This window comes from Copadichromis virginalis, linkage group LG17, assembly GCF_057382275.1.
Source record: "Copadichromis virginalis isolate Kocher_CV1m ecotype Utaka linkage group LG17, C_Virginalis_male_GT1.1, whole genome shotgun sequence".
Lineage (NCBI taxonomy): Eukaryota > Metazoa > Chordata > Actinopteri > Cichliformes > Cichlidae > Copadichromis > Copadichromis virginalis.
In genome coordinates this window covers 39986510-40009269 of record NC_140634.1, presented here as the reverse complement: position 1 = coordinate 40009269, position 22760 = coordinate 39986510, and the positions used below count along the sequence as shown (strand labels likewise).

Genomic DNA, 22760 nt, shown 5'->3' with positions numbered 1-22760 from the left:
AAACAGAAAGTTTATCACGGTTAAATTAACAAGTGTCATCTCCATATTCACTCATTGTGCTAAATGCTTTTATGTTTATGTAAAGCCCTTTTTGGAATTAATATTTAATGTTTATGTGCATTTTCACTGTTTTCCCCCTTCCTCGCAAATCATTAAACTGCCTCCCCCTCTCCTTTTTGGAGGGGGGAGAATCAAAGCGAACACAATGTCAGTCTACGAGGGGGAGGCATACCCCCGAAGACTGTCAGAGGAGCCGGATCGTGGAGTTTACTGTGCGCACTGCAGCTTTGAACGGGTGAGAGCGCCGCGAACACTTTTTAATGAGGTGGGGACACAATCACCGTTTTGTTTTTTTACTTCCCGGCGTTTGAAAAACGGGCGATAAAGCGAAGAGTTGGAAGTTTCACCTTCGTTCACGGGAAGAGTTCAAAAATCCTCCTTCGGTCACACGTAGCGATTAATTAAATTGTCAGATATTACAAATCAAATATAGTCGTAGCTGTTTGGTTAATAGAAATGAAAACGCGCCTCGCACGGGAACAAAAAAGAAATAAATAAAACCAACGTGTACGTCGTAATTGGGTTTTGAATATGGCGCCTACGCCACAATCATCAGGTGTGCCTCCGCGGTAATGGCTCTGTCAAACTAATTAACTTCTGCAGTTTGAGTGAAGCTAACGAGATGCGTACAGGCATCACAGGAAGGCCAGGCTCTACAGGTGATAACCCTATTTGGCAGTGACATTTTTTAGTGTAAAGTCACAGTGGCGGTGATGAGATCAAAGGCAGAGAGTCCCCCATTGGGTCCAATTAGAACTATAGCATTGTACAGGGAAGGGGTGGCAGGGGGAGAGAGGGAAGTGGGCGGTTGTCGGAGAGAGACACAGAGAGAGAGGGGAAAAACTGTTGAGTTATGATATTCATAATCTATGCAGAGAGGCCTTTCCAGTACAGGTCTTCTCCCCATAGCTGTGATCTTTTCAATTTACATCAAGGGAAGATGGTCGGGGATGAAAGCGGGGCATCCAGGCGCTCGGCCCCCAGAGGGCAGACACGGGGCCTCATTAAGGCCCGGCCCAGCCAGCCCCAAACAGGATTTGAAGTGCGTCACATAAAGAGCACGGGGTCAAAGGTCAGACATAGAACAGATCTCCATTTAACTCTCCAGCTGGAGATGGTAATTAGCAGGTGCAATGATGATCCCTGCCTGAATGTAAGGGATGATACCTCTGTAGGTGACACCAGGCATCTGTGTGAACGCGCGCGAAAGTCTGCGCTCACGCCGCCGCCTTGATGCATCGAGTGAGCATCAATCAAGGGCCTCGCACTGCTGCGCACGTGTGCGCGAAACGCACGAGCTTTTGGAGAATTTTTAAAAAAGCAAACTTACCATGTGATTTCCTGTTTTGTAAAGTGACACAGAATCAGGTAATGATGACGCACACAAACGTTCACTTTTAATAAACAAAAGGAGAAGAAAAAACATCTGCATCTGCGGAGAAGCTGCATTCAGCTTTTATGCTCCTTATATCTGGAACAAACTCCCAGAAAGCCTCAGATCAGCTGAAACACTCAGTTTATTTAAATCCAGGTTGAAGACTCACCTGTTCTCAGCTGCATTTGAATAAAGCACCAAATCCACACTTTAAGCTTAAATTTCAAAACTTACATTTAACTACTGATTTTATCTACTGTTCTGATTTTATCTGTTCTGATTTTATATCCTGTTGTTTGTTTGTTTGTTTGTTAATTAGTTAGTTAGTTTATTTGCTTGTTTTATTCAATTTTAAATCCTGCTTTTTATTTGTTCTTGTTTCTAATGTCTCTGTAAAGCACTTTGAATCACCTTGTTGTTGAATTGTGCTGTACAAATAAACTTGCCTTGCCTTGCAAACGAGCTCGATTATATACAGATATGTAGAATTTTACTTTAAATTTTTACTTGGGCATTACAAAAAAAAAAAAAGTCTCACAAATAACGACCCCGATGCTTCTCTGTTGTTTTAAAAGAACGAATAAAAAGTTGGATTTTCTTCTCACAAAAAAGGAATGTTTTGTTTAAGAATCTGTCCAGGGAAAGAAAGCCATGGGGACGCAATTAAAGAACTACAAAGAAAAAAATAGTTATGAAAATCTCCCACTTTCTTTTGATGTGCTGCAGTCTGAACTGTACACACACACACACACACACACAAATCTGAACAAAGACGCACAGAGAACACACACACACACACACACACACACACACACACAGACAGACAGAACGCAACTTGGAATCTGTGAGAAATCATTCATTCTTTCAATTAAAGATAAATATTAGATATCTTTTAAACCGCAAAATGAAAATTAACCATAAAAATGCAGAACAAAGACAAATCTACACAAATACAATCGATACTAGTTTTAGGTTTGACTGCAAGAAATTATTATTTTTTAAATCAGTAAAGCAGTGGAAGAAAAAACTAAAGAATAAAGTATTCAGAGCGTTGCAATACATTAGTCAGGCGAAATGAGAAAGGGTGAGAAAGCAAAGGGGGGAAGCAGCGTGTGTGTGTGTGTGTGTTTTAATAGGGCTATCTCATTGCCATGAGATTCTGCCCGGTGTGGGGTTACTTTGTCAAGCTGACCTCTTATAGCAGCTGAGCGGCTGAGTTTTGCATACATAATTAACTACAGCTAAATGTCATCCCTCACTTCAATAACTAACGCAGTGGGTGATGCTGCTCTCCCTTTTTGACTTCTAATCCAGAGCGAAGCGCCGGCAGACCGACTATGTGAAAATGAAGTGCAGCTTTTTAAACTCCATGCGAGTCAATGAAGGGCTGCTAACGCTGCAGCGGGAGTGTGCACGCCTCAGAAAGACAAATCACAACCTGGAAAACGAGGCTTTAAATGAGCACCGTCTGACGTTTGCAGTCGGTACAATGCAGACTCACAACAAGGAAATCAGATACTTTGCTTGCAGCTTGTTATGATGTGGTGCAGATTCCAGGACTGTTTCTGGTAAAGTACAGCGTGTAGCCGGGGTGGAGCGACTGCATTCCCGGCGCTGAGCTACCACGTAGTTGCAGCACAGCATGCGAGGGACTTTACCGTAGGCAGCTTTGCTTTAAGTGAAGCAAACTTGACTTATTCTGAAGTGAAAATGGACAAAATCTGAGCAGAAAGTTTACCCCAAACTACATGTGAATGACAAACGTTCCTCCGGCGTGCGGGTGTCTCCGTGTGAGTGTTGCCTGCCGCGCTCTGCTCTACACGATGACGTAGATGTTGTTTTCTGGAAAATGTCAGAAACCGAACGCCAAATTAAAGCCGCGATGTTTGATTAAGTGTGCCAGGTGATCTCAGGAGAGGCGCGCAGACGCAGCCTCAACCCCCTCGTTCATTTGTAAACCTCCAAATGTAGGCTTGAAATACAGGAAGTAGGAGTGTACGCTGTAAATCCCCCCCCTTGATTGGGAATACAAATGATCAAATGTGCGAAGGCTAGGTACGTACGGGTACGCGGTGTCAGCAAAGTAGCGAGAGGCAGAGAGGAGGAGAATAGAAGGAATTAGGCTGTGATGTGAGAGGGAGCATCTGAAAATAAAGATGTGAGCTGCATTGTAGCAGCTCACCTTGAATACGCGGCACAGAAAGAATAATACATGAAAACAAAAAATTCTTCCATCATTGGTTTGAGATCAACTGCCAGGATCAAAAAACAATCCGATTCAGACGCGCGGTGTTTGTTTTCGGAATTAACAGACTCCTAATTTGCTATTCTTGGATACTTTTAATGACTGGTGGAGTAAACAGCTCCTCCAACCAAAAGCCAATTATAACTTTATCAGCACAATCTCTGCTGAAGAATCGCAGCTCTCAGAGAAGGAAACAAAAATACCTTGATCTTCCAGGGAAAACTACAGCTTCTTCTTTATTTGTTTTTATCGACTATTCCTTTTCAGTAAGCTTGTCAACACGTTGCTTTTACTGACACGAGCGCAGCCTGTTGTGAGATCAACATTAATGTATAAAAAAAAAGTATCGAAACTTTTGGTTAAAGCAACTCTAAATAATGCAAAATCCTGCCAGAGCACTGTAGGCTCCATTTGTCTGATAATATCAGGCCTTTTATTTAAAAACAACAGTCAACAAACAAACACACGGCTTTGCTGTGGACCGCCACGCTTCAGATATCCTTCATGTTCCAAATAAAAACAAAAAAGACAAAAAGAAATTAATTCTGAATCTTTGATTAATGTGACGTTTCCAATTTAAAAACAATAAAAATCAAGAGTTGCCCTCAAACGTTGGCGGCATCCTTACCAATTACTCTCAGTCAGATCTTTCCTTCTCGCTGCTAAACGGAACCGCTACTGGCGTGGTAGCGTTCGTAATAGTCAATAAATCTAAAATATTATGTGTGAAGTTGCGGGAAAAGACCATTAAGGGGGCGGAGCTGGAGCAGGGGTCCCGTCTGAAAGACAGACACTAATTCGGGACAACTGTGAACTCTGAACCCGCTAAAAGCTCGGCCACTGGTCAGCAGATCCTCGTAATGGAGTCCACATGTGCTCGCGCCGCCACAATTAAACGGATCTCCAAAGGTTTCCTTAAATCAACATCGGGGTGTTTTTAGTCGTACGCGCAGAAGAACCGCCCGTGGCCTCTGAATCCATTTGATGCTTTTATATATTCACACAAAGTGAAATAATCGTTGGGCTTCACGCCGAATAAACCCGAGCGTTACAGCGAGAACCGCCGAGAAACCAGGAGCGCCTTTCATAGCTCGGCAGCTCAGCCCAGGCAGAGAATCGCTCAGCATTAATCAAGATTTCAGGCCTCACTTTGACAAACTGCACAATGCCTCCTTTTGTGTAAACACAAACATCAAATGCCATGTGGCGTGTCCTCATCACTAACAAGCAAACTAACAAGAGACCTGGAATTCCACTCAATTAGTACCTGCTCGCTTTGTTATTAATCTGCTAACCTCCGCGAAGAGATGAGAGGAGACAGGAGGGGGAAATGAACGGGAATAAAAACAACAACAATTTGTTACGATAAATATATTAATGCCAGCAAAGTTTCCGTTTCAGGTGGTGTAATTCGACGTGATGTGCAGGCTATGTTCTGTCATTAGTCAGGAAAAATGGCGAGTGGGGATCAAAGCAAAAAAGCCTGCGAGCCTGCCACTTAATTTATCACACGGCAAAGACAAAGGCTTCTCTCTCCGCTTCTGTCGCCTTCAAAAGCCCCGACTCTTTTTTATGACAAACTCAGTTTGCAATTTAATTTAGGGATTCGGTCCCTGGGTGCAGAAAAGCAAGCAGGCAGGAAGTGAGAAGAAGGTAGCCAGACAGGCAGAGAAGCAAACAGCGGCTGCGGGAAACGTCCAGGCAGGCGGGAAGCGCTGCGAGGGAGGGAGACAAGAAGGCAGACAGGTGCCATGAAACTCCAGCAGTCAGGCAGGCAAACGGGCGAGAGAGCTGGCAGAAAGTGTAAAAGAGATCGGTGCACACAGTAAAGAGGCATTCACACACGCTAGCAGTCATAGTAGGCTGAGCAGCGCTAAACCAGGAGAACCAGAGAAGTGTGGGAGTGCGAGCAGGTCTGGAGTCTGCTGGGCAGTGGATGAAATTATGTCCTGCTGCTGGGACAGGAGTCCCGTAGGCGGTGGAGCCCGAGCATATACTGTTAGCAGCGTGGGTAAAAGAGCGTCCGCAGCCTCGGCGGGGCCTCGCAGTCTCACGGCGGAGCTTTAAACACACACCGTGAAGAAGAGCTAAACAAACACCACAAAGACCGGTGTGTGCGAGTGACCCCGACGCCACGGTGATGCTTCCCGTAGCACTGACCGGCGTCGGCGCTCCGTTAATTAAAGAGACGACGCGCTGGCAGGTGGCTTCACTGCCCACTCTGGTAATTGGCCCCTTTCTTCCCACTCTCTCCCCCCACAAAATCACCCATCTCTGCCTGTTCTTTTCTCTGCCTCCTCCTATCTCTCCTCCTCAGAAACGTGCCAGTGGGCAGGCAGAAACGCAAGACTTTGTGAAATAATGATTAGAATGGATGGAGATGAAGGGAAGGGAGTTTCACATTTTCCCACAAGCCTCTGATGGTCGGGGAATGCTGTTTGCCTTCCAGCGTCATACGACGCGACGGGAGTTTACTTTAGACAGCCGCAGTCTGAGGAGCCAGTGCTGCAGTCATTAATGATGCGGGGAGGGGACAGAGCCGTACTCTGACAAGTTTCTGGATGTGTGTGCGCCTTAGTTTTCTTGCCATGCGCGTGTGCACGTGAGATTACTGCGTGTGTGTGTGTGTGTGTGCGATGTAGCAATAAAAGCTGCGCGTTGGTCTCACCACGTCACTCGGGAGGTTGTGCAGGTCGTCGAAAGGGCTCTCCAGGGTGTTTGTATCCACGTTCAGGATGACCACGTCCTCCAGCGATCGACTGCGCACTCTCTACGGGAGGAAAAGGGCGACGTTAGTGCAGCAGCGTAGATATTCTCATCATTATTATTTCACAAGTGTATACACATACACTCAGAGCGATCATTTATTCTTTTTCTTAATGATGGTTGTGCTGGAGACTTCCTGTGCATCTGACATCTTTCAACATAATAAATATTTGTATTTGTGGAATTATTAAATTGTGAAACGACGCCACGATTTTAAACCCGCAGTGTGGCCCAGGTGCGTTTCCCGGGAGACAAAGTTATTTCTGTCCTGAAGCCCCGGGAACATGAACATCCAGCAGCCGCGGTTAAAGCTGCACAGTTATCACACTCCTTTACGATTAAGGATGAAAAATGGCGCGTGGGGGAGAAAAATGATTAGAACGTGTTTACGGTAACGCGCGCGCAGACGCGAGCTGGCGAAATGAAGAATGGCACCGAGAGAAAACATTTGGACCGCGCGAACATTTTCCACAGCACCAAAAACCTCACGCATCAATAACAACACCGTGATGCTGCGGCGTGCCGCACGCATCCTGATGGCGACAAATTCAACAATTATTTCAGTGTGGTGCAGGATGCAGGCAGGTGTGTGTGCGGGGACGGCGGGTGGGGGGGGCAGCGTTGTGTGTGAATTTCTAGTTTGTCACTTTTGTGACAGCCTGTGCAGCGGAGGCTCACATGCTGATCTGGACTAATTATGTAGTGGCGGAAAGAAGGTCTGTCACGGATGCAGAGTGTGATAAATACTGCCACTGCCGCAACTGTCAGACAAATATCACACACACACACGTGTGCATTAGAACATATGCATCTGCACAAACACACACACCTACATACTAACACTTGCACACAAGTGTAAGCGTGTGTGTTTTTGCAACATGCATTCACACAAAGCAGCAGTGCTGCTGATGACTTGCCCCCCAAACAACACAATGAAGTAAGAAAGCTCTTTGTTTGCAGATGCTTTCTTGGGCTTCTGTGTACGTTTGCTTTAAGGAAGCACGAAAGCAGCAGAGGAAGTGAAAAGAGAAGAAAATATAGCTGTCAAATCTTATTGAAACACTCAAATGAAAACCATCTACAAAATGAACACGTAACATTCAAATCTACTGAAAATGCTAAAGACTTTCGAACATACCTCGAGCAGACTGAGATGAACTCCCACAAAGTACGGCATAGGGGCGCTGTGGACAGAAAGAGTGAGACCTGTGAGATCAGACGCTTACACGGAGGAAACATTCACGGAGGACACTTCAGCGATGACACGAGTCTTTGAAATAAAAAAATCACAGCTGTGGAAATTAGTTTCTTTGTATTCCATAAATGTAATCTGAATACATTTCAGGGTTACATGTGCTGAAATGTGAAGGCCTGACTTAAAATGATTAAGAACAGTGGTAATCACGTATCGCTAAAAATAACAACGGTCACTAATCGTTAAAATAATTACAGTTGACACTGCTGCATGTACTGACAACTATATTTAATTGAACCCAGCTGACAGGCACAGGCAGCACATTTTCTACTCACTGTAAGGTTTGTGATTATTTCCCAACAGCATCAGATTAACTGCAGCAGCACAAACTAATCTCATGTTACAGGATTTATTCTTAAAAGCAGGTAAAAGCACAAAATGTGTTCTCGCCTTCCTTACATCGCTGATTGAGACTGAATAAAAGATTAAACAAGAACAGTTTAAAAATAACACACCGACTTATACTGGCAGAAATGCAAAACTTACTGGTTAATAACAAAAGTATAAAACAACAAGCATCAGTGCAACATTTAAGGCTCGGTTTCTCTCCGAGTCGACTGATAGTTTCAGGAAGTGCAGAAAGAATTATTCCCTCAGAAAGTTAAAGGGCAGAGTTTTATTTTTATTTTCAAAAACAACAAAAAAAATAAAGTGTTTGGTTTTTCGGGGTTATTATCATGTCGTCCTCATTTGGTGTGATATATATCTTCGTTTTCAAAGTTTGCGGAAAGGAAAAGTTGAATCACGGACCGCTCCCCATCAGCACGAGGAATAAAATCAACAAAAACAGTCAAATAATAGAAACCGTTTTTACGATGAGGTTTACAGAGGCGGTAATAATCGGATAGTTTGGGGTCAGCGTGTTCCTGGCCAGAATGATTCAGCAGCCACAGGCTTGTAATCAGCTTAAAGCAACTGAAAAACAAGCAGCAGGCCTGGATGCTGTTTTATGAATGTTCGACATTTACGCAGATCCAGTTACACAAACAGTAGACGCACAGGCATGGGCAGAGACGCTCATGCACACACATGCACACATCTAATGTAATTGCATTATCTAATCAGCGCATGAGGACACCGCTGTGATTGAATAAGATAATGATGAGTCTTTGCAGAGTGTTGAAAATCATATTTCACTGTCAGTGATTTATAGCTTCTTCAAGCCAAATGTGGCTGATGGTGAAGCGCTGGACAAACGTAACCGCGCTGCAAACGCTTTCACGCGTTCAGATCTGACGTTCAGACGAGCCGCGACTCTCGCTCCGCATCCAGTTTCAGTCAAGTCCGTCCAGATTTGTCGGATCTGCGTTGGATCGCTGGTAATGAAACCCTGAGAGAGCCCAGATGATGAGAGCGCGGCGGCGCCGGCATGAAATATGGAGCCCGGTGATCGGGGCCGTTCATTATGTCGAGGAAGCCACACGTGAGAAGTCGCGCCACAAGAGGAATCGCAAGAACATGAAGAATGGGTGGGAGAAGGTGTGAACACGAGTGTCTGCACTTTTAGTGGCAGAGCGCGACGTGCCGTGCGTGCACGTCTGCACACGTGTGCGCTGGAGAGAAAACACTGGTGATGCTGATGCTCGTGGTGTTTGCTGCGTGTGTGCTGCAGAGGTGGTCAGCCTTACCAGCAGTAGTCCAGAAGATGCGGGGGCAGCACAGGGATGAAGATGTGCTGCCAGTACATGGGAAAGAGCAAAGCGGCGGCGCCGTGGACACACGCCGTTAACTACAGGAAGAGAGAGAAGATGTGAGGAGGAGGGATTCAAAAGGAAAAACTTTGAGCAACAACATAAAATTCATGAAAAGGCAGAACAGTTTGGAGACTCTGATTTGTGCTCTTGGTGAAAGTAATTTTAAGTAATAAATTACTTTTAAAAAAATGACTACAGTGGCCCCGCCCACACGCTGTTATGTCCTTTAATATAAACCAAACATGCAGTCGTTTCATGCGAACACATCCTCGTCCGTTTCTGATGGCCGAGCCCGCTGACAGGGCCCGCCTCCGACCTCGTGACAGAGAAAGCAGAGACGACTGATGTGAAAAGAAAACTATTAAAAAGATTGATCTAAGGAAAGCAGCCAACACGCATCCAGCGCCGTCTCCGTATCGATTTACTTGTCCAGGGTCATTAGAGCAAACACGTTTTGCTGCTATTGCACCTGGCCATTACGAGTCATTACTTTAAAACACTGATTCTGACCCCATTTTTTTTAAAGAGTCAGAGTTCATTATTAAACTCTTTTTCAATCAGTGTCAGTAAGTCGGGATTGTGCTGTGACCTGCACAAAAGCAACAAAAGAAAGCCAAAACAGTCTGACAGTAGCCATAAAAATCTGAATTACCCCGACCACGATGACTGGGAAATTAAAAGGGAAAAGACGGAATAATTAACCTCTTTTTTAAACAAATGATGAGGAGCAATCACGTGAAGATGACACTGCTTTTCAAAGGAGCTTTTTACACTGTCAAACCAATATTACACCCAGAACTAAAGTCATTGTCTTCCATTGTCTTAAAGCCAGCATCTCCCTCTTGACATCTCATCACATGAAACCGAGCTACAGTAATGACCTGCAGCGCGCGCACACACACACACACACACACACACACACACAGGCGTTAGCTCATCCCCCAGATTAAAATAACATGATTAAATATGGAAAGAGAACAGAGGTCTGAGGGGCTCCTGCGGGACTTCATTAGGGCAAATTGCCAAAGAATGAAACATGAGTTAGCCAAGAGAGACTGCGGGCTAGGCCAATACCGCCGGGACCCCGGAGCAGCAGCCGCTGTTATACTGCTGCAGCTTCACAGTCAATGTGTGAAGCGGACACACGCTATCAGACGCACACGCGCGCAACTGCCAGGAGACCCCCTGCTCGCTGACACACGCAGTGTCACAATTGACCGGCCAAAAGCGGGCGAGCTCGGCGGCTGAAAACCACCGCTGCCAGAGAGAGAGAGGGGCCCCACCCCTCTGAATCCACCCAAAGATCAAGCCCGGACATCTGAAAAGCTCACAACAGAAAGCCTGTGTGTGTGTGTGTGTGTGTGTGTGTGTGTGTGTGTGTGTGTGTGTGTGTGTGTTTCCCTCCCAGCGTGTGTGTTTGGCCAGGAAAAAAAAAAAAAGCCAACGTCTTTTCTTTTTTCCGTTTCGTTTTAATTGTCTCTCTGCAATCTCTCATACACGCAGTCCCACAATAGTTAAGACTTAATCAACATTTAATTGGTGTCTTGCTCTGTGTATCTGCATATGCATATTTCTGCTTCCTGCTGTCTTCAAATAAAACAACAATGCCACGCTCCTGTCAGGATTAATTCCCTGGCAAACAGTTTGGGGTTTTTATTTTCCTGTTTTTTTAGTTAATTCTGAAAATAAATCAATGCTATGAATATTAATGTATGAAAGTGAAGCACTTGGTGGAAAAGTGACGATCAGAACTCTCACGCCCTACGATGCTGAGGGGCCATTAAAATTGCGATCGGGAAAGGTCACCGATCTGGCTGCGGTTGTGCACGCACGCATGTGTACACGTGCCACGTGTGCATGCATGTGCGCGCACGCACGCGAAGCGCAGAGCCAACAGGCTACTGTATCCCTCCTCTGGGAGTGAGAGACAAGCCCCAGCCATTCGCTGGTACCAGGAGGTAATGGCTCAGAACACCTCGCTAACCAACTCCAATTATCTCCACCAAGCCTCAAGGTGAGCCCCCCAACCGGCATGATTTACTCTCAGGTTGAAAGTGAAAACAGGAGTATCTCTCTGCGCTTCTCTTCTTCCCAGGCTGGGTGGCTGGCTTGGGGGAGTCGGCCGAGAAGGGAGTCTGAAACTAAGATAATGATTTATAAAGCAAATCTAGATTTCACTTTTCATTTATGTGCTATCTCCAAAGCGGTGGAAGCGGCAGCGCGCCTTAGATAAGGTAACTCGAAGGGAACTCCAGAGGAATACTTCACATATTTGCTTCTCTAATTCAGCCTAATACACACGGCCGTGTCCTTGTCCTGGTTTTAGAACAAATGAGGCAAAAAGTAAAAGGAGGATAAATTGAAAAAGAAAAAAAAAAGATACCCCTGTTTTTTTTTCTTCATTTATAGGGGGGCTTCACATGAGAGTGGGCCATGAGAGGCTAAGGCTGATAAAATATTTGCCAGGCTGATAAATAATAGATGAGTGGAGCCAAATGGCTTACACGCTCCACAAAAGACCTGGTGCTTAATATTCCATTCAATGGAGAATCACAGATACAGTCCCCAAGAACAAATACAGGATTAGGTGCTGGGTCCAGTCCTCGGGGACCAGGGCTATGCCCGGTAATGAGGGGCTGCCTGCCTCCTACACACTGTGCATGTGTGTGTGTTGCCCCTTCCTCTGAGGGAAGCTAACCGATTATACAGCGACAGCCTGCTTCAAAAAGCAGTCAAGGTCTTTGGTTCTGCCCTGAGAGCTTTTTAGTGCGCTGTAGCCGAGACAGAAAGTGTCCATACTAACACGGGTCTTCCCAGATCCATTCAGTGAGACTAAAGGAAGGACAGACCGAAAAGAGAGGGATCGAGAGATACAGAGGAGGAGGTGAAGGTTGGAGAAGATGGAAGAGGAAGAAAATTTGCAACTCAAAGTCGACGCCATAAACTCAGGAATGAAGCAGTTTATCAATAATGAGGTTTGATGTGATCCTTTGTTTCCTGGCGATCCATCAGCAGCAGAATAGAAAAGGGGAGTTTTTGTATTTACACATATTTTATTTGCCACTTTTTCACTGAATCGAGAACGTTTAGATAAATAAACCTCAATTTTGCATCCAAACTGTGTTTTCATGACCGAACAGCAGCGCCGCCCTTCAATTAAGTCCAGACCCGCTCGAGACATCAGCGCTCTGCCATACCCTTCCCATTATTCTTCACCTGAGCAGATTGACATGAGGCACAAACAATGCTGCTACGATCGCACTTAACGAGGTCCTATGACGGTCGCCGAGCCTTTAACCAGCTGCTCTCTGGTTTAAACGCAGCAAGAATAACCGCTGCTGCGGGCGACCTAATTCAGTTTGACAGGAGGAATCGACACGGCCGCTCTTGACCTCCTCACACCGGCCTGAAACACTCGCAGCCTCTCCTTCCAACTTTGTCCCTGCGCGCTCTCCAAATTCAATCCTGTTTTCATCCCAAGTCTCCATTACTTATTCCGTTTCCTCCTCTCCTCCTGCTGTCCTTCTGTCCCCTGCCACCTCTCCCTCATCCCCCCCCACCTCCCTGTCATTGTATTGCTGTGTTAGCCTTTCCCTCTCCTCTCCGGAGTAGTCACCAATTACCCACGCTCTGCTTTTCCCTCTGTTGACAAACGCCGGTGTCAGGCTCTGTACGACGCAAGCATGCCACAAACAGGTAGGTGGCGGGGGGGGTAGAGAGGGCACGCAGGACAACGCAGGCAGCAGCCAACGCCAGGCCTCCCACACAGTCCCTCACAGGAAGACATAAGGCATAAGGTACAAACACCTGTGAGCGCAGACGACGCGCACAAACAGATGCATGCTTAAAAAAAAGAAGCCGACGCTCTGAACACCCTCTGCACGCACATGTGCACGCACCGTCGCAGCGACGACACGCGCCTTAAGACACACGGCAGAGACGAGTCTATCGAGGACAAGGTGGGGGAGGAGGGGGGAGGATGTCTTGATGTTCTGCAGTTGCCCAACAGCAGACAGACACATTAAGACTCCCAGGAAGAGGCAGGCAAAGTCAGAGAGAAAGAGAGGTGTAGCGGGAGAGAGTGAGAGACAGATGGACAGAAAATAATATGTCAGAGAGAAAGAATTACTAAGACAGAGAGCGAGGGGGGAGAGACGCCGAGAGAAGTGGGAGAAAGAGAGACGGGGAAGGAACAGAGGAAAAGGCTGGAAACAGAGAGGCAGCTGGCACTCCAGGGCACGCTGGATGGATAGCTCCTTGTTAGCATAGGCCTGACAGCCTGATGAGAGGGCTGCTGTCAGCCAGTGCCGGGGTCGGGGCGGTGTGAATTTGGGCGATAGGCAGGGCAGAGGCTGGGCTGCAGAGCTGGGGGGCCTCGGCATATGAAAGACTCAGAGGGGGTCCTCCCAGCTGACTAGTTAGAGGAAGGGCCGATGCAGCCCTATTATACGGGCCTATGACAAGGCTGCACGCACGGCTGGCTCCCGCCCCTGCGCCACCGCGACTGGCTTTTTTTTCTTTTTAAACAAAAAACAAAAAAGAAAACAGCGGCACCATTCACCTCTGGTCACGAAGCAGCAATAAGTCAACTGACGCATTGTTGTACGATCATGATTTATTCCTTTGCTTTTGGCTGCTTGCGAGACGCGGCAGCCATGTACCGACAGACTGACACGCTGGGTTCACCGGGGGCTTTAACACAGGCAGCACCTCGAGCAGGCAGAATAAATGCAGCACATCTCTGAGCGTGTGTGTGTGTGTTTCTATTCCCCGTCTCACTCTGCTCGGTTGAGATGCTGGACAGGCGGAGGTGGTGAAAAGCAGCTGGATGGTACTAACGATGTCACTAACAATACTTTCTCTCATACATCTTCTATCTGTAGCAAGCAGACTGGAGAAACACTGGCTGTCCATCCAGTGGCTGCCGACGCTCACTTTAGCCAACATTTGGACGAACTCTGACATAAATTATAATTCTCTCATCCAGTAACATATTCGATCACAAGACGGGGAACCGGATAACGAGCCGGAGCGCTTTCAAGTTAAGTACACATACGCTCAGATACGCGGCTTCGAGAATGGCGGCAGCCATTTCCGCTTGAACTCGCGGGTCAATCTGCCCAACAACAAAAACAACGCATCACAGGAGCAGTAATAACACCGGGCCTGCTCGTAATCCCAGCGGAGATGTGAAAATACTTTTGTGCTGCAGTTCCTGACATATAACGCTACCAAACCAAAACACCTCTCCCCGAGGAAGATGGATGGATAGATGAGTGGATGAAGAATTGCAGAGGATAAAAGGCTCACGGAGGTAAAGGTCTGACGTGGAGGCTCTTAAAATATCCTGTCGGCATATATTTGTTAGAAAAACAAGCTGAGATTTGTCTTCGGGCAGCAGAGGACTGTAAATCACAGACAGGGAAAAAATAAACCCCTCCCCTCCCCCAAGTATTCCTGCTGAAATAAAAACAGTCTCACCCTTGAGTCTGATCATTTACATCATGCACCGCTCCTGTCACTGCACCGTGTGCTGCTTGGATCTCCAGCACAGGTGCTGCTGGTCTGAGGAGCTGAGGGGAGACAGGTGAAATCCTCTAAGGGGCTGAGTCATTTTCACAGGTCTTCCTGATTATAGCTCCTGTGGGAGACCTTGGGAACTGTTCCCTCCAGCGCCCAAAACGCCAGGCGTGGGCCCCTGCGGCTGCTAAGTGTTCTGCAAAGGTGGCAGGACCAGCAACGCCGCGGATGCAGATAGGACTAGGATGACATCACTTCCCTCTCCCGCCTCATAAACGTTTGGCCTCATCAGCAGCGAGGATAACGGAGAGAGGCTGGAATGAGAGATTTCCTCCCTCGTGCAAACAGGCAGCGAGTTTAAGTTTTGTGAGAGAATCCAGCCCGCCTCTGTGGACATCAATGCGTTCCCCATTATAGGACGCAAATAATCCAGCTTTATCGTGGGCTGCCCGTCAGACCGGGCGGGGGCGGAGGGGTCGACAGATCTCCCCACATAAGCAGCAAAGTGTCAGATAAATATTCTCAGCATACTTGTTAGGGTTTGATGTCCTGCTGGAATATTGATGAAGGGACTCATGTTCAATCTATGCTTCAGCCACATACTTTATAACGAGGGTGTTAGAGCTCCACACCAAGGCATCGACAGCCCCACACGTGCGCACACGCCGGCTGAAAGCTCCACCTCAGCTCGAATTAAAAACAGAAAAGCACAAAGACCGAGTGTTTGTCGAGCGTCTGACGGGTGGGACTCACAGTGCTAAGCTTGCTTGAGGTAATGATGATGCGGCGTTCGTGCAGCATGCTGGCGTAGAGCTGGAGCATGTTGTTGATGTCCACGGCCACAAAGTACTCGGTCAGGTTTCTCTGGAGATGGACAAGAACAGGAGGACATTCAGGTTGGTAACAAACTGTCCTGGCACAACTCGTTTGCAGTAAAGCGCCAACGCTGCAGACTGAAGCCAGAGGAAACGCAGCAGTTGGACTTGTACGATTGCACACACTGTTTGGGAAACTTGGCAAACTTGTGCTAACTGCATCCCTTACACAGAGCCAACGTGATGGCACGTAGCTGTAAGTCCCCGCCTTAACGCTTCGAGCTGAGATTTGAATGCAGAAATCAACAAAGGACGCGAGCTCAGTTTGAATCTACCGACAGCCATGCCAGTCTGTGAACCTTGACATTAGAAGCAGAAGCACCGCAGGAGCTAAAGCTGATACAAGAGCGTGATGCAATCATTTCAAAGAGTGACATGTGTATCTGATTAAAAACGATTAGAGGCAAAGATGTTCCCAGAATACAGGGATTTCTCTTTATCTCTTCTTCCTTTTCTTTTCCACGCATACTTACACTCTCAGGGATAGTTGGCAGTCCATTGATATCCGGGGCGATGAAGTAGGAGTGCTGCGAAAACACAAACATGAGGAGAAAGAAGAGGGAAGGTCACGAGCGAGGCACGGCGCTCACGCAGGAGAGAACGAGGGGAAGAGGGAGAGAAAAAGGCCGTTCACTTTGTTCTATGATTTATGGCTCATCTTCAGCTCTGTCTATATGAATTGCTGAGCTGGTGTCTGAACTGTGGCAATGCTTTTATCAGGCCTACAGAACAGAGAAACTCAATAGCAGCTCAGCTCCCCGTAGACACCGACTGGGGTGATGTCTCCGGTGGAAAACGGAGTCTTTATTTAAGCGTTAAAAAGGCTCGCGGAGAGCGCGCGTGCACGACTCGGCGCAGACGCGCACTCTCGCGCACGGGTTGTTTAGAGGATCACAGGGCTGCCTGTCTCACTTTGGGAGAGCAGGGCAGGTTCAGTGTTCAGATCAAAGAGGCCTGAGAGAGGTGCTGTTTGGAGGTAGACAAACCACCAGGTGAAACACACTGTTGTGCGTCTCACACACACACTCTCCTGGAAGTACAGCTGCGCTTCTCTGAGGCCTTCGACTCAACCATCTGTTGCAGCTCTTCGTTCACAGGTTAGAGTCTCTGAAACGCACACTGAGACAAATCAGGTTAGAACGGATCAAAACTTTCAACTCTTTACATCATTAAACAGTCATTTACATTGGGAGTAACACAACAATGAAATCGGCAACTCGGACACCCACCCGCACCACCACCAGCACCACCCATTAAAAGTCCACCACAGTCAGGCAGGAAAAAAAGCATGGAAACTTAATGCACAGGTGTCCAACTCCAGGCCTCGAGGGCCGCTGTCCTGCAGGTTTTAGATGTGCTTGATCCATCACAGCTGATTTAAACGACTAAATGACCTCAACATGTCCTGAAGGTCTCCAGAGGCCTGAGAATGAACTCATCATGTGATTCAGGTGTGCTGACCCAGGGTGAGATCTAAACCTGCAGGACACCGGCCCTCGAGGCCTGGAGTTCCCCCCACCTCTGTTTTAATGGTAAAAGGATCCAGTTTGTGTTCTGAGCTCGATCATCCGATTTCATCTTTGCCACTTTGAACGACATTATTGACGAATCCGATTCAGCGTTTCCAAAGAACGACGACCCGCCAGCTCATCTTATGATCGCTTTGATGCTGAAGACTAAACTCTGCATTTCTACGGATACGTTAAAGTCTTTCTACAAAGAGACACAGTAGATTTTATTTGCACATCATCATAATTTCATGTTGTTTGAATTCTCTGCCTGGCGACAAAGAACTATTCAGTTTAGTGTAAAACAAACAGCCCTTTCACTCCTTAAATAAATGTGATCTAAGGTCAAAAAAATGTGAAAAACCAATTTTCACGAGTAAACCATCAGTTTGCTCCCGGCGGACGGTCACCGTGCTGGTTGAACAAAGCTCAGAAGAGATAAAGACGCAGCAAATAAACAGAAACTGGAGCAGACATCAAGGTCTCTCCCCCGAAGCTTTGTATTATTGCTAAAGCCGTATTTGTATGCGTATTTTGCACGGCGACTTTCTGCAGCTGAAAAATAAAAACAAATTCGTTCTGATCGCTTAACGAGATGCGGGGTTGCTCGCCGAGACAGGAGAGCTCACGCACTGCAAACACTAACCAGACGCTCGCTCAGCCTTAACATCCCAAAACAAGGTTTTTGCTTGTTGCCAAGTAAGAAACAAAGCCACGTGATTTTCCTGCCCTCGGTGATGCCTGACAGAAAACACTAAAGCGAAGGAGCGTCTCCGGTTTCCACGTGCTGATTAGAGTTACAGTTAAATCAACGTCAGGCGCAGCGTCGCCGTGTTCATGTAGAGAAACTCTGATGGTTAGTTTGTGGTTACGCTGCAGCTCCGATGCAGAGCTGCGAACAAATAAAACTGCACACAAATAGTCACACGTGATTGGTTGACGGCATTAGTACTTGGTCATCAGCTTTAAAGTTGAGTTAATTCAGCTCGTCGTTGGAAACCTCTACCATTACCCATCTATCAGAATCAGAATCAGAATACTTCTGATTCTGATTCTATTATTTATTTTCTATCATCTATGATAAAAGATAATAAATAAATAAAGTGTAAAATCGAGGACTTGGTGCTAAGGACCGCCACCCGTAACCACGGTAACTCTCCGCCTCCCTCTCCTTGTGCTCTGTGTAACTAAACAAAGTTACAAATTCGCGATGCTGTGATAATCACAAGCTGTGCTCCTCAACTCAACCCTGCCTTTCATTGGCTGTTTGCTTGCTTATCACCCCCCCCCCCCACCCCACCCCCTTGTTCTTTCGAAGACTTGTTTATATAAAAACATTGAAAGTGGGTTAACTGGAAAGGCATCAAGGAGATTTTTTGAGTACAATTGCTTTAAACATAAAGAGAAGGGAAAAAAGACTTTTGATATTCAGAGAGAGAATCTAGCAGTGTGGAAGGGCATTAATCATTTACAAAGTTTGATTGTTTTCCAGAGGAGAAGAAACATACACCAAGGCCCAGGATAGTTTGTTTTTGTTATATTTAAAAAGATAGCGCAGCTTATTTGGCCAAATTGGAAATCCGCGGCTCCCATGCGATTAGTATAGCAGCAGTTTCATATTTCGCCTCCTCTGCCGTTCGCTCATTCCCCTCCACTCACCGGCTCCTTGCTTCGCCGATCTCTCAGTACTTGCCCAGTGGCAATATACAACTGCTCATTCTTGCACAATGAGAGGGAGAGAGAGAGAGAGAGGGTTCACAGATGAAAGGGGACAATGATTCTTCTTCTTGGCTGCCATGATAAAACAAAAACACACTTTAAGGGAATAATTCTGCTTCATCAATTAAATATCAAACTAGTGGCTTCTCCAGAAAAAGAGCGAAGGAGAGATGAAGCTATCACCTCTGTTCTCTGGGGCTTCTTTTCCAATCAACACTCAGACGGGAAGAAATGGACTCGTTAGCCTTCACAGAGATTTATTGATCGCCTCGTATTAGTCTTGTTAGGCTGGAAATTCATATGTTTAATTAGACGAGTGTTCTTCTACAGCTGTTTGTCTAATTGGTCCGAAAAAACAAAAAAACTAAAGAGAGGTGGTCCCCGAGGGCAGAGGCTCCCACGAAACCCTTTGATGCTGTTACAGTACAGAGGCCCTAAAACTCAAACAGATACTGGAGAGAAACCATCACGCTCGTCTTGAACAGGGACGTGACAGAGGCCGAGCTGTGTCACAGGCCGGCTTTCAGCGACCGAGCTCGTTAGGCCGTTCCACTTTTTGGATAAGCGGAGACACGGCGAGCTGTGAAAGGAGGCTTCCACTTTAAACATGTCCGGCTCAGGCTCATCGCACGCCGAAACAACGGGTTTCCAAACGGGGTGTCAGTCGCTGTTCCCACCTACAGCATCTACTGCTCTGCTCTCTCATTTATCTCAACCTCCGCTTTCCTCCACCCTCATGTGCTCGTTTCTTCTTTGTGACGACTTTAATTCTTTTTTAAAGTTGCACGCTGCCACAGTCACCACCTGTCCCCTCTTTCTGTCTCTGCCTCTGATAACGGGGAACACAAGATACCTACCACACTCAGGTTGACGGGCGTGAAGGGCTTTGGCACAGGCAGGTCATAGAGGGAGTTCAGCACGTCGTTCAAGTCGTTTTTCTAGAGGAGACAAACAAACAAGGAAAAGAGACGCGTGAATTTTATTCACTCGACTTGTTGATGTCACAAGTTACGTGTCAATCTCAAACACGGCGCTGCTGCAGACCACAGGGCCGTAGGGCTCCGCAACATCCGACCGACATACGTTTAACGAGAAACGGCGAGGTTAAAAGACGAGCCGCAGACGCTTATTATCCGTCGGTGTTGATTTACAGCCCGAGAGCGGGCTGTCAGTAATTAAGCCCCCACCCCTCGCTGCAAAGACAGAGGCCGCAGGAAGCCGGCAGAGAACTCGGTCTGACCACAGATCAGGCCTGAGACGATCCTTCCAGCACTTACGGCTCTTTGACAGGATCACCGTTCACACTCTCGGCCTCCTGCTGGAGAAACAAAAAGGAGGGACGACTGTTTGCTTCAACTTCCTCTCTGAGAACTTTGTTTTGGTTTTGTGTACGAGCCGCTGCTCGCGCCAGGAAATGAACGCGCGAGCGTTTGTGTGTGTGTGTGTGCGTGCATGAAGTGGAAAAGAAATAGAAGCAATAGACGGCAATATACAGTAAAGGGAAGGAGGGTTAAGGAGGGAGGGGTGCAATCGAACAGCCTCCTGTCATGAGAGCCTCAATGCTCACACGCATGGTCAGCAACACGGCCTGGGGAAACAGTTCATTTACCCCTCGCCTTAAACCCTCATCGCTCTTCTGTCTTCCCTCGTCTGTCAACATCTCCCTCTCGCCTGGAACGGACAGCGGGGTAAATAGAAACCAAATCATGCACACTAACACTTCAGTCACCCAGGATTTCCAGCTATCCTTCTGTCTCCGTCTTCCTCGCACAAACTGTCCTGATCTGCTTTTGCCCCACCCCCTCCTCTCTTCATATTAGATTATTCTGATGAACTGCAGGAGTTTGTGTGTCTGCCATTGTCTACTTTAGACAGACACTTTGTCCTGATCGCTGTTCTCAGAGGATCTTGGAAGAAGCAGTGACTACATGACAATTGAAAGTGATCCCAAAGCTCCCTCCCCTCCCTTCAGTCTAAACAGTGAAACATCACCTACACCCGCTGCACCAGGCGCTGCGCGTCTCCCCAGTTTGTTGCATATTTTACATTTCCCCTCCCTCTGCTAGTACAATGCAGCGAAAAGTCAGGGGAAAAGACTTTAGTGAAGTGTGTGTGTGTGTGTGTGTGTGTGTGAGTGTGTGTGTGAGTGTGTGTGTGTGTGAGTGTGAGTGTGTGTGTGTGTGTGTGTGAGTGTGTGAGTGTGTGTGTGAGAGTGTGTGTGTGTGAGAGTGTGTGTGTGTGTGTGTGTGTGTGTGAGAGTGTGTGTGTGTGTGTGTGAGAGTGTGTGTGTGTGTGAGAGTGTGTGTGTGTGAGAGTGTGTGTGTGTGTGTGTGTGTGTGTGTGTGTGTGTGTGTGAGTGTGTGTGTGTGTGTGTGTGTGTGTGTGTGTGTGAGAGTGTGTGTGTGTATTTTCTTGTTCTTAACGATTTGTATTCCAGTAACTCATCAGGAAAAACTTCCAGTGTCAGATCAGCGTTTGGTCTGTGAAATGTCAACACTGTTGCTGCTAACAACAGGAAGCGAGTCGAGCCCGAGACGGCTGCTCGCCAAAGACGACGCGCGAGAACACAATGCAGGAAAACATCTCGCCGCGGCGCCGTGTTTGCGTGTCTCTCAGGCAAATCCCACTACACCTTTCCTCATTTTGTTTTCCATTAGAGCACAAGTGTAAATAGTCGAGACACAGAAAAAGACCAGATTACCTGTTGTTTCGATAAGTAGTCTGCCAGGGTATTTAGAAGCTTGTAGTAGATTTCAAACCAGGGTAGGTAACTGCAAGAGTCAGAGAGGAACGTGTTAATGTGCAGCACGGGGAAAAGCTTTCATTCATTCAGTCATCAAACCGGGAGGTGACGAATCAAAGCAGGACGCGCACGTCGCTCCCCGGCAGACGTGTGCGTTGCACGAACGGCGTGACCTGAAGAGCACGCTGCATACAGGGCATGGACTCTGTCAGAGTCGTTACACTGAGGAGGAATTAAACGCTATCTCGTCCTTATTATGGCGTTCTTTTGTGCTTCGGGCCCTCGGCACTCCAAGAATTCCCACCATGTCTGCTCCTTAAATGAGGAAACAAAAACAATGGATTCTTTAGGAAGAAAGAAAAAGCACCACATGTGATGTGGAGGGATGCTATGGTTTACGAGCATGCTGCTCCCAGATGCACAGGCTTAACAAAAATGCCCCCCCCCTCCCCCCCGCTTCTTCTTATCCCTTTTGCATATTTAGAAGAAAAAAAAGCTTTTCCTTATGTAATGAATGTAAAATAAATAAATTCATTAACAAGCTCAAAAATAATTTATACTGCAGTGTTTGTGTTCGAGCTAATCACCAAGTACACCCACCATAAGCTAAAAGCATCTGCAGCATGGCTTTCTTTACAAAGTTGACATTTTCTTGGCCAAGTCGACTTGTTTCTGGGTGGACGATGGCCAACATTTTCCTTTTGGCACCAAAGCTGCGAGGCCTCAGCGCGTTTAATGTTATGCAATCAAATACTAAAAACATGGTGTCCTATCAACTTATTGCATTTTTATTTCATTCAGGCTCTTAACATGCAGTTTTAAACACTGCATGTATAATGACTCTGAGTAAGGACCAGCACTGCCATTAAATAAACAGACTCCCATTAATGCTTCATTAACTCTCCTGCATTGCAGGGCTGGGAAAAAGAATTAGTGACCAAACGAGCCGGTCAATCAAACGTGGGCTGTTTTTTATTTCATTAGCAAATCGAGACGTATT

At 46.8% G+C, this 22760-nt stretch overlaps 1 protein-coding gene across 3 annotated transcripts in view; it reads right to left on the bottom strand.

Annotated features, from left to right (window-relative positions):
* Positions 1-22760, bottom strand: part of dennd1b (DENN/MADD domain containing 1B) — a 92874-nt gene that overhangs the window by 29078 nt on the left and 41036 nt on the right. For 2 of the 3 annotated variants that reach the window (XM_085437403.1, XM_085437405.1), the window contains 8 exons: positions 21719-21788; positions 19875-19955; positions 18958-19017; positions 16264-16317; positions 15669-15779; positions 9330-9430; positions 7585-7630; positions 6349-6450 (listed from right to left, as the gene is read on the bottom strand). In XM_085437403.1, the coding sequence (XP_085293529.1) occupies positions 6349-6450; positions 7585-7630; positions 9330-9430; positions 15669-15779; positions 16264-16317; positions 18958-19017; positions 19875-19955; positions 21719-21788 (625 nt within the window). The remainder of the gene's footprint in view (positions 1-6348; positions 6451-7584; positions 7631-9329; positions 9431-15668; positions 15780-16263; positions 16318-18957; positions 19018-19874; positions 19956-21718; positions 21789-22760) is intronic. The other variant, XM_085437404.1, reaches the window with a different exon arrangement.